At 38.3% G+C, this 13264-nt stretch overlaps 1 protein-coding gene across 2 annotated transcripts in view; it reads left to right on the forward strand.

Moving 5' to 3' along the window:
- The window catches only part of LOC125917489 (transient receptor potential cation channel subfamily M member 6-like), a 65534-nt gene extending 52329 nt beyond the window's left edge, over positions 1 to 13205 (forward strand). Inside the window, exons 11-15 of one of the 2 annotated variants that reach the window (XM_049623672.1) lie at positions 1150 to 2285; positions 2757 to 2869; positions 7312 to 7435; positions 10992 to 11083; positions 12599 to 13205. In XM_049623672.1, coding sequence (XP_049479629.1) covers positions 1150 to 2285; positions 2757 to 2869; positions 7312 to 7435; positions 10992 to 11083; positions 12599 to 12661 — 1528 coding nt within the window. In that variant the 3' untranslated portion in view covers positions 12662 to 13205. Of the gene's footprint in view, positions 1 to 1149; positions 2286 to 2756; positions 2870 to 7311; positions 7436 to 10991; positions 11307 to 12598 lie in introns of those variants that run through there. The other variant, XM_049623671.1, reaches the window with a different exon arrangement.
- Positions 13206 to 13264: the final 59 nt, after the last annotated feature.

The raw sequence follows: 13264 nt of genomic DNA on the forward strand, positions 1-13264 counted from the left end.
CCAAAATCAAGAAGTTGGTAGGGGTAGGGCCATGCTTGCTCTGATGCCTCTAGTGGAGAATCCTTCCTTGCCTCTTCTGGCTTCTGGTGTTTACTGTCAATCCTTGGTATTCCTGGGCTTGTAGATGCATCACTGAAGTCCTAGGGTGGCTTTCTCCCTGTGTATATTCACATCATCTTCTCACTGTGTCCAGATTTCCCTTTTATACGGATACCAGCCATAGTGGCTTAGGGCCTACGGTAATGACCTCAATTCAACTTGATTATCTCTGTAAAGACCATGTTTCCAAATGAAGTCCCAACCTACAAGTTACTGGGACATTAGGACATCAACATATCTCTTTCTGGGGGCACAGAGTAAAACCCATCCCCATTTGGAGGTATTTATAAATATACAGATAATATTAACCAACATTTCCTTCATTCGTTCTGTCTCTAAGTCAATTAATACATTTAATTAGATTCGATTTGCAATTTACTTTTGACTCTTCCAGCTGAAAATGTCTTGTGCTGCTTTTACATGAATCCACGGCTAGACATCATAATGTTGGGTTAAAGTTTTCAAAATAATTTTAAAAATTTGGCTGAGGCTTTCTCTGAATGTAGGTCTCTTAGAATGGGTTTTGCCTGCAGCTTGGGAAGCCTATTTGAACTCTAGACTTGGATTTTCGTTGTTGTTGTTGTTTAAGATCTATAATTTTTTTTTTTTTCTAATTACATACTTGATTATTCTGTTCCTCTCATTCTGGCTTCTTCCTCAAGATCTTTTTTCTGTATCCGAAGTAACATAGGGCTTGTCAGTAGGAGATATTCAGATGTTTGTCATGCAAATTAATGAATATATTAATGAATACAGTAGGGCTGATGGATAGAACAATTGGAGGGATAACTAGCTGGAAATGTGGTTCTGGAAATGTTAGAAATAAGGGCTAGAAATACAGATTTGTAGTGTTTCCTCATTGGGGAGCTAGTGGGAATTATAGGGGGGGGGGGAGATCACCTGGGATGAGAAGGCAGAAGACTCACCTAACTTGGGGAAGCAGCTTAGGCTGAGGAGCCTCCTAAGGCTGGAAGTCGGATGGGAGAAGAACAAGGAAAGTTCTTCTTAGCTTAATGCGTTTATTGGTTTTCTCCATCCCTTTACCGTCAGGGTTACAGAGATGTACTTCCAGCTGAAAGAAATGAATGAAAAAGTGTCTCTTATAAAGGACTCCTTACTGTCCTTGGACAGCCAAGTGGGACACCTGCAGGACCTCTCTGCCCTAACGGTGGATACCCTAAAAGTCCTTTCTGCTGTTGACACCTTACAAGAGGATGAGGCTCTCCTGGCCAACAGAAAGCATTCTACTTGCAGAAAACTTCCCCACAGCTGGAGCAATGTCATCTGTGCAGGGGTTCTAGGCAGCATGGAGATCTCTGGGGAGAAGAAATATCAGTATTATAGCATGCCTCCTTCTTTGCTGCGGAGCCTGGCCAGAGGTCAGCATACCCTGAGAGTACAGAGGGGACCCCTTCTTGAGATTACAGACATTCAGGGAAAGGCTTCAAATGTAAGAGATGGGCGGGAAAAGCAAGACACGGAAACTAGTGTAGTTGCTTCTGGAGTGTCCCTTTACACACAAACACACCCAAAGCATGGCCAGTTTCTTCTGGTCCCCTCTTATCTAAAGCAAGTTCCTTTTTCTGAGGAAATTGACTTGCCCCTGTTCAGACCATCTATGGAAGCAGGTATAGATGTGATGGCAACTGAACAGGTCGCCCAGAATGAGGTCCCTGTTCATCTGACTTGGCAGACCCCAGGTATCTCAGCTCAGGGCTCAGTGGCTGAACCCAAGGAACAGTACGAGTCAATTGCTCACACACCAGCCAGAGAAGACAAGGGGGAGCAAGTTCCACCCACTTTGATTTGCACACCAGCACCCACGCAAGTGACCTCCCTCCCTTCTCAAGCCGAGAGCATGCCGGTTGGAGGTGGATATGTGAACTGGGCATTTTCAGAAGGTGATGAAACTGGTGTGTTTAGCATCAAGAAAAAATGGCAAACCTGCTTGGCCTCCACTTGTAGCGGTGAGGAGAATGACCAATGCCAGAAGCAGATCCGGGCCAGATCCCTGTCTGATAACTCATCAAGCTTGGCCCAGAGTAGCGATTGCTCAGAAGTGGGACCATGGCTGCCGCCAAACACATCCTTTTGGATCAATCCTTTCCGCAGAGATAGGCCCTTCACTCGGAGTCATAGTTTGAGATTCCACAAGGAGGAGAAACTGAAGATCTGTAGGATTAAAAGTAAGAAGTGATTTTATTTTTGTTAAAAAATAAACTATTAAATTCTGTGCATGGCTATTATGTTTTAAAGGTCAATGATCTTTGGGGCGCCTGGGTGGCGCAGTCGGTTAAGCGTCCGACTTCAGCCAGGTCACGATCTCGCGGTCCGTGAGTTCGAGCCCCGCGTCAGGCTCTGGGCTGATGGCTTGGAGCCTGGAGCCTGTTTCCGATCCTGTGTCTCCCTCTCTCTCTCTGCCCCTCCCCCGTTCATGCTCTGTCTCTCTCTGTCCCAAAAATAAATAAAAAACGTTGAAAAAAAAAAAATTAAAAAAAAAAAAATAAAAAAAAAAATAAATAAAAATAAAATAAAAAAAAAAAGGTCAATGATCTTTAACTACATTCTCATGCTCCCCATTCTCAGCTGTCTGTAAAACCAAATGGCTCCCTGTACAATCTTCGTAAACTTTTTCATGCAAATGCTTTCCTTTACAGATCTTTCAAGATCCTCAGAGATCAGGCAGTCAGCATGGATCAGGACAAAAATGCTAATCAAGGATAGGAGGTTGTCAAAGAAAAAGAAGAAAACACAAGGGCTACAGGTGCCAGTAAGTGTCTTTCATGTTATTGGCAGTAGAGGTAGTAGCCTATCTTTTTTTGGTTTCTCTTTATTGTAAAGTGCCAGGCACGCGAGAAAATAGCACTGTACTGGAAGGAGTGAAGATTTAAGAGTCATCAGAGTGGAAATGCCACAGCTCATTTATCAGCTCACATGCTGAAGGACACTTGTGTTATTTTCAGTTTTTGGCTATTCCAAACAAAGCTGTTATGAACATTTGTGCACAAGTCTTTGTGTGGACATATGTCTCAGTTTCTCTTTGGTAAATATTTAGGAGTGGAATGTCAGAGTCATATGGTGAGTATTTGTTTAATTTTAGAAGAAACTTCCAAACTGCTTTTCCAAGTGGCTGTGCCATTTTACATTCCCACCAGTTTCTGAGGAGTAGTTTATGAGTGTTTCGGTGGGGCACATTCTCACCAATCCTTAGTATGCTCCGTCTTTTTAATTTTAGCCGTCGTGGTGGCTGTGTAATGGTATCTCACAGTGATTTCATTTGCATTTCTGTGGCGACTAGTGCCGCAAAGTATCTTTCCACATGCTTATTTGACATCCATATGTCTTTTTTGGTCACCTGTCTGTTTAAATATGCTACTTAAAAAATTGGATTGTTGAGGGGCACCTGGCTGGCTCAGTCAGTAGAGCATGCAACTCTTGATCTTGGGGGGTCATGAGTTCAAGCCCCACCTTGGGCGTAGAGTTCACTGAAAAAAAATTGGGTTGTCTTATTATTAAGTTGTCAGAGTTTTTTTCTAGATATAAGCCCCTTGTTGGATATATGTTTTATAAATATTTTCTCTTGGTGGCTTGCCTTTTGCTTTTTCATAAATGTACTTTGAAGTGCATACATTTTTTATTTTAATGAAGTCTCTTGCTTGTTTTTTTCAGTCTATACTTTTTGCATCATGTTTAAGAAAATTTGCAAAACCCAAGATCACTAAGATTTTCTCTCATGTTTTCTTCTAGAAGTTTCATAGTTTTTGCTCTTATATTAAGTTCTAGCCCACTTTGAGTTAATTTTTGTATATGGTGATAGGTTAGGATTGAGGTTCCTCCCTTTTTTCTTTTTTCTCCCCCCCTTTCTTTCTTTGTCTCTTCTTTCTTCCCTTCCTTCCTTGAATACGAATATCAATTTTTTCTAGTATTTTCCGGTAAAAAGATTATATTTTTCCTATTGGGTTGCCTTGGCACCTTTGTCAAAAATTAATTGGCCATGTGTGTTCATAATATGTGTAGATCTATTTCTGGATATATTCTGTTCCATTTACCTATATGTCTATCTTTATGATAAAATTACAGTATATTGAATACTATAATTTTATATTAAATATTGAAATCACATAGTATAGGTCTGCTGAAGTTTTTCTTCCTTTTCAAAGGTTTTGTTTGTTTGTTTGTTGGCTATTCTAGTTTCTTTGTATTTCCACATATACTTAGAATCAGCTTGACAATTTTTACAGAGAAACTTGTTGGGGTGAGTAGAATTTCTGTGAATCATCTTGGGGAGAATTGGCATCTTAACAGTAATGACTTTTCTGATCTATGAGCATGATATGTCTATTTATTTAGATATTCCTTAATCTCTCTCGGCAGCATTTTGTAGTTTTGGGTGTACAGTTCTTGCACATATCTTAAAAAATGTATCCATAAGTACTTAATATTTTTTACTTTATTATTAATGAAATTATAAAAAAATAATTTCTGATTATTTGGTGGTGGTATATACAAATATACTTTTAAAATATTTATTTTATCTTACAATCTTGCTAAGCTTATTAATTTGAGTAGATTTGTTGCTTCTGCAGACTTTTCTATATAAATGATCACGTTACGTACAAATGAAGATTGTTTTACTTTTCTTTCAAATCAGGATGTGTTTTATTTATTTTTCGTGCCTTATTACACTGGCTAGAATCTCTAGTTATAGACTGAATAAAAGTGGTAAAAGCAGAGTCCATTCCTTGTCTCTGCTCTTAGGGGGAAAACATTTGGCTTTTATTAGTACATACAGTGTTAGCTGTAGCTTTTTATGTAGATGCCCTTTATCAAGTTAAAGAATTCCCTTCTGCACCTTGTTTTCTGAGAATTTTTATGTTAGTAGATCTCAGCGTTTGTCAAGTGCTTTTTCTGCACCTATTTATTTAAACAGATGGTTTTTCCTTCTTATTATGTTAATATAATTAATTGTATTGATTAGTTTTATAACATAGAATTGCTATTTAGAATATTAAATCAACCTGGCTGCGATGAACCCTGCTTGATCATGATGTATTATCTTTTTTGTATGCTATATTTTGCTAAAATCTTAATAAGATTTTCTTGCATCTGTGTTCTTGAAGAATATTTGTCTCTAGGTCTCTTTTCTTGTAATGTCTTTGGTTTTGGTATCAGGGTGATGCTGGGCTTACTGACTGAGTTGGGAAGTATTCTCTCTTCAGTTTTCTAGGTGAGTTTGTATAGAGTTGATACTATTTCAACTTTTATTATTTGGTAGAATTAACCAATGAAACCATCTTTGTGGGAAAGATTTTAGCTACAAATTCAATTTCTGTAATAGAGGGCTATTCAGGCTATCTGATTCATCTGGAGTTTGCTTTATTTGTTTGTCTCTTTCAAGGAATTTGTCCATTTCATCTAAGTTGTTGAATTTATTGGCATTATAGTATTATAATATTCTTTTATTATCCCTTTATTGTCTAGGAGGTCCGTAGTGACATCGCTTCTCTCATTTGTCATATTTGAAATTTGTGTTTTTCTCTTCTCATTTCATGATCAGTCTGGCTACTGGTTTATCTGCTTTATTGATCTTTTCAAAGAACCAGTTCTTGTTTTCATTGATTGTCTCTGACTACTATTCCATTGATTTCTGCTCTTTATTATTTTTTTTGTTCTGTTTACTTTGGGTGTAATTTGCTTTTTCTTCCCCCCCCCCCCCCTAGTTTGTTAAGAAAGAAGCTTTGGTCATTGATTTGAGACTGTCTTTTAATACAGGTACTTAGTGGTATAAAATCCCCTTTAACCATTGTTTTAACTATATCCCACAAATTCCAATATGTTATGTTCACATTTTCACATTTTATTAGTGAATCTTTTTATTATTAGGAAGTCTTACTTTTGAGTTAGCATTCCATAGGACTTCACCTTTCCTGATCTTAATGTTCTGCCTCATTTTTCCGTATAATAACCTGGATGCATTTTTAAAAGCACCTCAGCTCTTTTTAGAATGAGAAGCTAAAGCAAAGAGATAAGTGTAAAGACAATTATGTAAAATTACCTTTTGCAGGAAGAGACTTAGCTTGGTAAAGATGACTCTTCTTTCAGGGAAAATGCTATGAGTTGCTGGAATCTTATGAAATATGAATTTGGTAGATTTATTTTTTGCAATGATTAAAATGACCAGAATTTAACTAGAAATTGCAACTGGGCTCAGGTACTAATAACTTGCATTTGTTTATTTCTTTGTATTTTGTCAATATACCTCATTTCTTCTCTGTCTCTGGTTAGTACATAAGGCAGCCACTATTGTTGGCTACCTGTTATTTTTTTTAAATTTATTTTAAATGTTTTATTTATTTTTGACAGAGAGAGAGAGGGAGAGGGAGAGAGAGAATGAGACAGAGCATGAGCAGGGGAGGGGCAGAGAGAGAGGGAGACATAGAAACTGAAGCAGGCTCCAGGTTCTGAGCTGTCAGCACAGAGCCTGATGTGGGGCTCGAAACCATGAACCATTAGATCATGACCTGAGCCGAAGTCAGATGCTTAACCGACTGAGCCACCCAGGCGCCTCTTGGCTACCTGTTATTTTAATGACAAAGGGAATGGGACTCACAGACATTTGTCCAAGTTCTTGTAATGGACTCTCTACTGACTGAGCCAGCCAGGCACCCTTCAGGTTCACAAAACTGCTAAGTGACAAATCTAGTGTTCCAACACAAGCTCTTTTTAGATCCAAGCCTTATTTTATTTTATTATTTTATTTTATTTATTATTTTTTTGCTCTGTGCCAGTGGCTCTCAAATTGTGGTCTCCTATGAGCAGTATTAGCATTACCTGGAAACTTATCAGACATTCAAATTCTTTCTCCCTCTAGACCTACTGCGTCACAGATCTTGGAGGTAGGACCCGGTGATCTGTGGTTTAGCATAGGCTTGAGTGATTCTGATTTACACTCAAGTTTGACAACTGCTGCCCTCCCCTCCCCCCCCCGCCCCCCCCAGTTCTCTGTATGGCCACATATAGTAATTACATGGGTGCTTATGTCCTGCCTGCATGGCTGATAGGAGTTTTCAAAGATTTCCAGGTGATTCTAAAATGTGAAGCCAATGTTAACAACCACTGCTGCTCACCATAGTCCCTCTCTGAGTCACATTAATGGCTCAAAATGTTTTCAGATTAATGTCACTATGGTCCAACAAGTGTCTTTCCCTCCAGGTCATAATGGTTGATACCTGCTCCCCAAACGACCAGTTGAATTCTGAGCCAGGAGAAAGTAACATCTCAGAAGAAGAGGAGTGCAGCAAGAACTGGCTTACGGTGTCCAAATATAGTCAGATAAGTATGTAACAGTCTTGACTCTAGTAGGAGTTTCCTCACACTACCCGCAGACCAGTGGTGGTCCCTAATGTTCTTCTAAGTGGAGATGAGAGAATGAGAGGGTGGCGACACCCATTGAGGAGAATAGCTCTTTTCGATTTTTAACTTTGATGAAAAGGACAAAATTTCCATTCATTTAATGGAATAGTTGTTGCGATCCAGGAAAGAAAAATTAAGGAGTAGATAGTCTCATACTCAGAGCTGTTAAACCTGGCTCAGAGACTGTACTTCAGTCTGCTGTATGGAGTGGGGGGTTGTCTAATGTTATAAATTCTTCAGGTTCATGAGAGGTTGATACGGACCCTTGCACAGAACTCAGTGGGATGACTCATTATTACTGCTGTCATACAGCATTTAATCCATGGGCAAGTGTCTCTTAATGGTGTTTGCAGAGGAGAAAAGATGAATCAACAGGCTACAAATGAAAACTATGAGGCAGGCAGAGAATGTGAAATAAGGCTGGACAGGTAAAATGAGGGCAGATTATGAACAGAATTGGTAGCAATGATCAGAACTTGGAACGTCCTGCATTACACAATAAGAGACCCTTATTAATTCTTTCACACATTTGAGGTTTATTCTTTTCTAAGCAAAGCCCGGTGCTAATGTTTGACAGGCAGCCCTCCGTGTAGGGATGCAGGGACCCGGGTTCCACCATGTTGTAGCTCGGTCATGTTCAACACAGGGCTCCCAAGATCTCTGTGGGGCACCTCCATGGCTACCATGGCAAGATGAAATGCGGTTGTCACCCGTATTTTGTTTATCCGTTCGTCCATCAATGGACACGTGGGTTGTTCCCACCTCTTAGCTACTGTGAATAATGCTGTTATGAACATGGGTGTGCAAATATCTTCTTTGATGTGGCGTCTTCTGTACCTTTAGTTATGGAGTTTGTTCCGATGATCTTCGGGTCAATTTCTGGGGTATTTAGGGTGATTCGGTAGTTATCTAGTTGTGGCCGTGGGACGAGGCGAGCCTGGGGTCCTCCTACTCTGCTACCATCTTCCTCACCCTCCCTTTTACTAATTTTTAAACAGAAGGAACTATGTGACCCAGGACTCATACAGATTTAGAATTACTTGAAAGACTAAACTTAAGGTACAAATAGATACTGTCTTGAAATCTTTGTTATTATGCTTCTTTAAAAACCTTGCTTTGTCCTATGGTTAGTTGTTTTCAACCATGGGGCTATTTTCTATGCCTCCGACCTCTCTTCCCTGGGACATTTGACAATGTCTAAGGATATTTTTGGTTGTCACCGGTAAGGAAGGTGCAGGTACTCTTGACATCTGGTGGGTAGAGGCCAGGGAGGCTGCTAAAAATCCTACAACGCATGGGACAGTCTCTCTGCTCCTGACAAGGAATCATCCAGCCCCAAATACTGGTGGATGAGAAACCTTGGTTTATATTTTAAAATACTCAATTGTCTACTAACTCACTGAGAATCAAGTGGACTCCAGCTGAAAGAGATATTAGAAATTATTCAGAACTCCCTTCATCTACAGATATGACTCAAAAAAAATATATATATATCTTATTTGATATTATATATGTAGTATGCAAAATAAAATATTTTATATTTATTATATATTATACTTTTTATAAATAGTCTAACCGATATTTAAATTATTATATATCTTTCTTAAATTATTCAAGTTCTTTTTTCATTGAGATGTAATTGACCTATGTAACATTGTATTAGTTTTATGTGTACAATGTAATGATTTGGCATACATATATATTGTGAAATGTTTACTACAACAAGTTGAATTAACATTCATCACTTGACCTAGTTACACTTGTTTTCCTTGTAATGAGAACTTTTTAAGATCTCTTCTCTCAGCAACTTTCAAATACACAATACAGTGTTGTTAACTACAGTCACCACACTACATACTACCTCGCCAGGGCTTACTTTTATTACAGCCGGAAGTCTGAACCTTGGGATGACCCCCCGCCCCCACCCATTCCACTGACTCCCCTCCCCAAGTTATTTAAGTTATTTCCATTGAATTTCAACTAGAGAAAGATGCAGGTAGCAGGAGGGTTCTGGAAAAGAATCTCGAGTCCAGTGATCAGAAAGGAAGACAAGATGTAGGGAAATAGGCTGAGTCCGTGTGTCTAGTTAATCTGACATTTACTGAGATTTGGTTAATCTGAATTAAGAATCTTTTCTTTTTTTTTTTGTTTTTTTTTGTTTTTTTGAAATGTGTCCGTGTTAAGCATTAATTGAAAAAGAATTAAGGGGCGCCTGGGTGGCTTGGTCGGTTGAGCGTCCGACTTCGGCTCAGGTCATGATCTCGCGGCCCGTGAGTTCGAGCCCCGCGTCGGGCTCTGTGCTGACCGCTCAGAGCCCGGAGCCTGTTTCAGATTCTGTGTCTCCCTCTCTCTCTGCCCCTCCCCTGTTCATGCTCTGTCTCTCTCTGTCTCAAAAATAAATAAACGTTAAAAAAAAATTTTTTTTTAAAAAAAAGAAAAAGAATTAAAAAAAAATTTGAGGGTTGGGTGATACCCTGTCAGCTCTCTTTAAATACAAGCTCTCGTCAAATACAAAAAGAAAAGTTCTGAGGAATTTAGCTATGAAAATGAAAAGTCTATTTTTAACTTTTCCTATAGGTATTTTAATTTTAATGTATTTTAATACATTGAAACCATATTGATCATAATTTTATGCTATTACAAAAATATCACGTATGACATTTTATGATTTTTTTCCAATGGGTTTTTTGCACTTTGTGTGTGTGTGTGTGTGTGTTTGTGTGTGTGTGTATATGTGTGTGTGTGTGTGTGTGTGTGTGTGTGTGTGTGTGTATTTTCAGCATAAAATCATTAGGGGAGAAAATTACAACTGTTTTCTCCTACATTTAGCGAGGGACTCCCAAGCATTATTCTCAGAATTAATCCAATCCAATAATTAAATTATTATTGGATACCTACTATATGCCAGTGACTCTGCAGGTATCAGTGTAAAACATAATGACAATAATGATCCTTGTAATGTGTTTTTAAGAGAGAGATGATAATTAAACCTATCTGCTGGCATTCTTTTCTATCTTTTGTTTTTGTTTTATTTTATTTTTTTAAGTAGCCTACTATGATGCTTGATGCAGTTGTTAAGGAAGGATTCCTAACAATTTGGAATGAAAATTCCATGTGTTTTAAATAAAGCATGGACAATAGGGTACAGGAGAAGGTGAGTTTTAAAAAAAATTGCTAAAGGTTTTATTTTGCAGGAGGACAAGTCATGGATCATTTAATTCTTGACTTTGATAGAGAGCATACATTATTATAAATGTAAAAGAAACTACTGACAAATAGAAATACTGTAGAATATATAGCTTTCAACCATTTGAGAAAAAAGGGACAAAAGAATCTTGGTAACACTTGCTAAATAGAGAAAAAAAAAACATGCTCAAATTTAGATGAACGTACTATGTTCAGATCTTTCTATTTAGGGATGTAATTTGAATGTAACACATTTTGATGTATTCTCTATTTTTTTTCTTCCTTTTAACAAGGTCTAGAACCCCCTATATATCAGAAAATGAAAACTAAAGAAATTGAACGGCATGCTGTACAAGTCAGTGATTATCTAAAGCAGTCTCAAGAGGTAAAAACATCTTACTTGATATTTAAAAAAATGTGTGCACACGCTCTCTAACTCCTTGACTGTGTCTGTTTTACCTTTATGCCCCATAATTGGCTTCCTCTTTTTATTGGTATTACATTTAAATCTTTGCTTTGAATATATGCTCAGGTTGTTCACTCTGCCCCCAACGCCTGCCATTCTTTCCTTCTTCTCCATTCAATATATCTGTCCATCCAGTAATTTATCCTGGGCGTTTTTAACATGAAAGATAAATAATTCAGGAATTTTTGTAATTGTTTCGAAATACACGAATGTTGCCACGTGGAAGAAAAATAAGGTATTTTCAATACGCTTTAAAAGGTGGAGCTAGAGTCAACATATAGAAGGTACCGGGAGGCAGATTTCAGCCCACTCTGAGGAGGAATTTTTAGCAATTGGAGCTTTCTAAGGATGGAATAGTTTATTTCTGGAAGCAGTAAGTTCCTTACTGAGTGTGGTTAGTCAACCAGGCTGAGCAAACATTTTTGCAGATGTGTTGGGGCAGGGCGGGCGGGGGGGGATTTGGGCGTTGAGGGGTAAAGGGCCCTTTGTCTTTCTCCAACACTGAGGTTCTCTGATTGTGGTCTTGTGTTTCTCACATCTGCAGATATGTTTCTGTTTTACTACCATCCACCATGTGGGAAGTGTGATCTCGTTAGACTAATGCAAGAAATCTAATTTTGCTCTTGGTTTGCATGTTATTTCTATGAACTTGGGAACCGTATCCACAATACCTGTAGGAATGTATGCTAATGAGCTCATGAATGTAATTTGTAGAAGGTTTTGAAAACAAAATGTAAGACTGCTTGGAGGTAGGTGATTGGAGGCAAGAACATGTCTGCCATATCAAATCCTACTTTGCTACTTCCTGGGTTTCAGAGCTACGTATATTAATTAACCTCTGAGCTCTGTTAGCTATGTCTCTAAAATGGGGCTAATGCCATTCTTACGAGATTATTGGCAGTGGATAACAAAAATAACACCAGTGGAAACACCTAGAGTAATGCCTGGAGCGTACCAGGTTTCAAGAAGTAATAGATGAATCTAAGTAGAAAATAGAATGATAAGTTCAAGGTAATGTTATTCTAAATAATCATCAACCGAAACAATAATATCCTGATAGAAGTCATAATGATGTAATGATTGACGTTTCTTGTCAACTTCAACCTTCGTTCCTTCTTCCACGTCATTGACTATTCACTCTCATTTCTGTGAAAACCTTTAATACATTACATTCTCTCTACGATGTCCCCACAAAAATAATTTCATTCTGCTTAAGTCAGTCAACACATTGAGTTATTCAGATATTGTGCTAACATTATGCATCTTTCTAACTTGAATTTAGTGCATCCAGTAAAAGGGAAGTATTGAGCTAGAGAATGGGGGGTTGGGTAAAGAACTATGCCCTCCAAGGCATGTGTATTGCAAATGTATTACCAGAAGCTTGGGGTAGGAGAATGCTGGGTGAATGTGCAATGACCTTTCCCTTCCACTCAGGATCTGAGCAAAAACTCCTTGTGGAGCTCCAGGAGCACCAGCTTCAATAGGAACTCCCTGTGAGTATTTCTAAATGTATGTTTTTAAAGCATCTTTGGCTTCTTTTTTCTTTAACATGATTGGGAACAAAGGTTTCATCGGGTCAGGAAAAGAGGGGGAAAAACGTGTTTGCAATGATAGTATTTTTCTCTTGGTAGCAAGAAGGAAAATCACTTATTCTCCAAGTTTTCCCATTTCTGGCACTAAGATCTCACCTCAGTGCCTTTTAAGAATATAATGAAACACATATTACCACAGCAGATTAAACATTTGCCTTTTCAGTGTCAAAAAAAGCACATGCAGAATAATGAGTATCCCAACTTCTCTGACAGATAAGATTGTGAAATTTGCGTTCAAGAGTAAGGACAAATCTGTCTGGCCTAAAGAAAAAGACTGAAAACCTGGTAGTTTTCTCTTTAGATTTTTTTTCAGATTGTTAATTTTAGTTTATGAGGTTTATCATTTTTATTTTTGGTTTCTCATGAACATCCTAAGTGTCTATCAAAGCAGTAACTCTTTGAGAAGGATGGAGACGTAGCAAAGGGAAGATAGGGGTCGGGAGAGAGAGAGAGAGAAAGAAAGAGAGAGAGAGAGAGGGAGGAGATAGAGAAGTCACATGGGTGTAGG

This window comes from Panthera uncia, unplaced genomic scaffold, assembly GCF_023721935.1.
Source record: "Panthera uncia isolate 11264 unplaced genomic scaffold, Puncia_PCG_1.0 HiC_scaffold_192, whole genome shotgun sequence".
NCBI classification, from domain to species: Eukaryota; Metazoa; Chordata; class Mammalia; order Carnivora; family Felidae; genus Panthera; species Panthera uncia.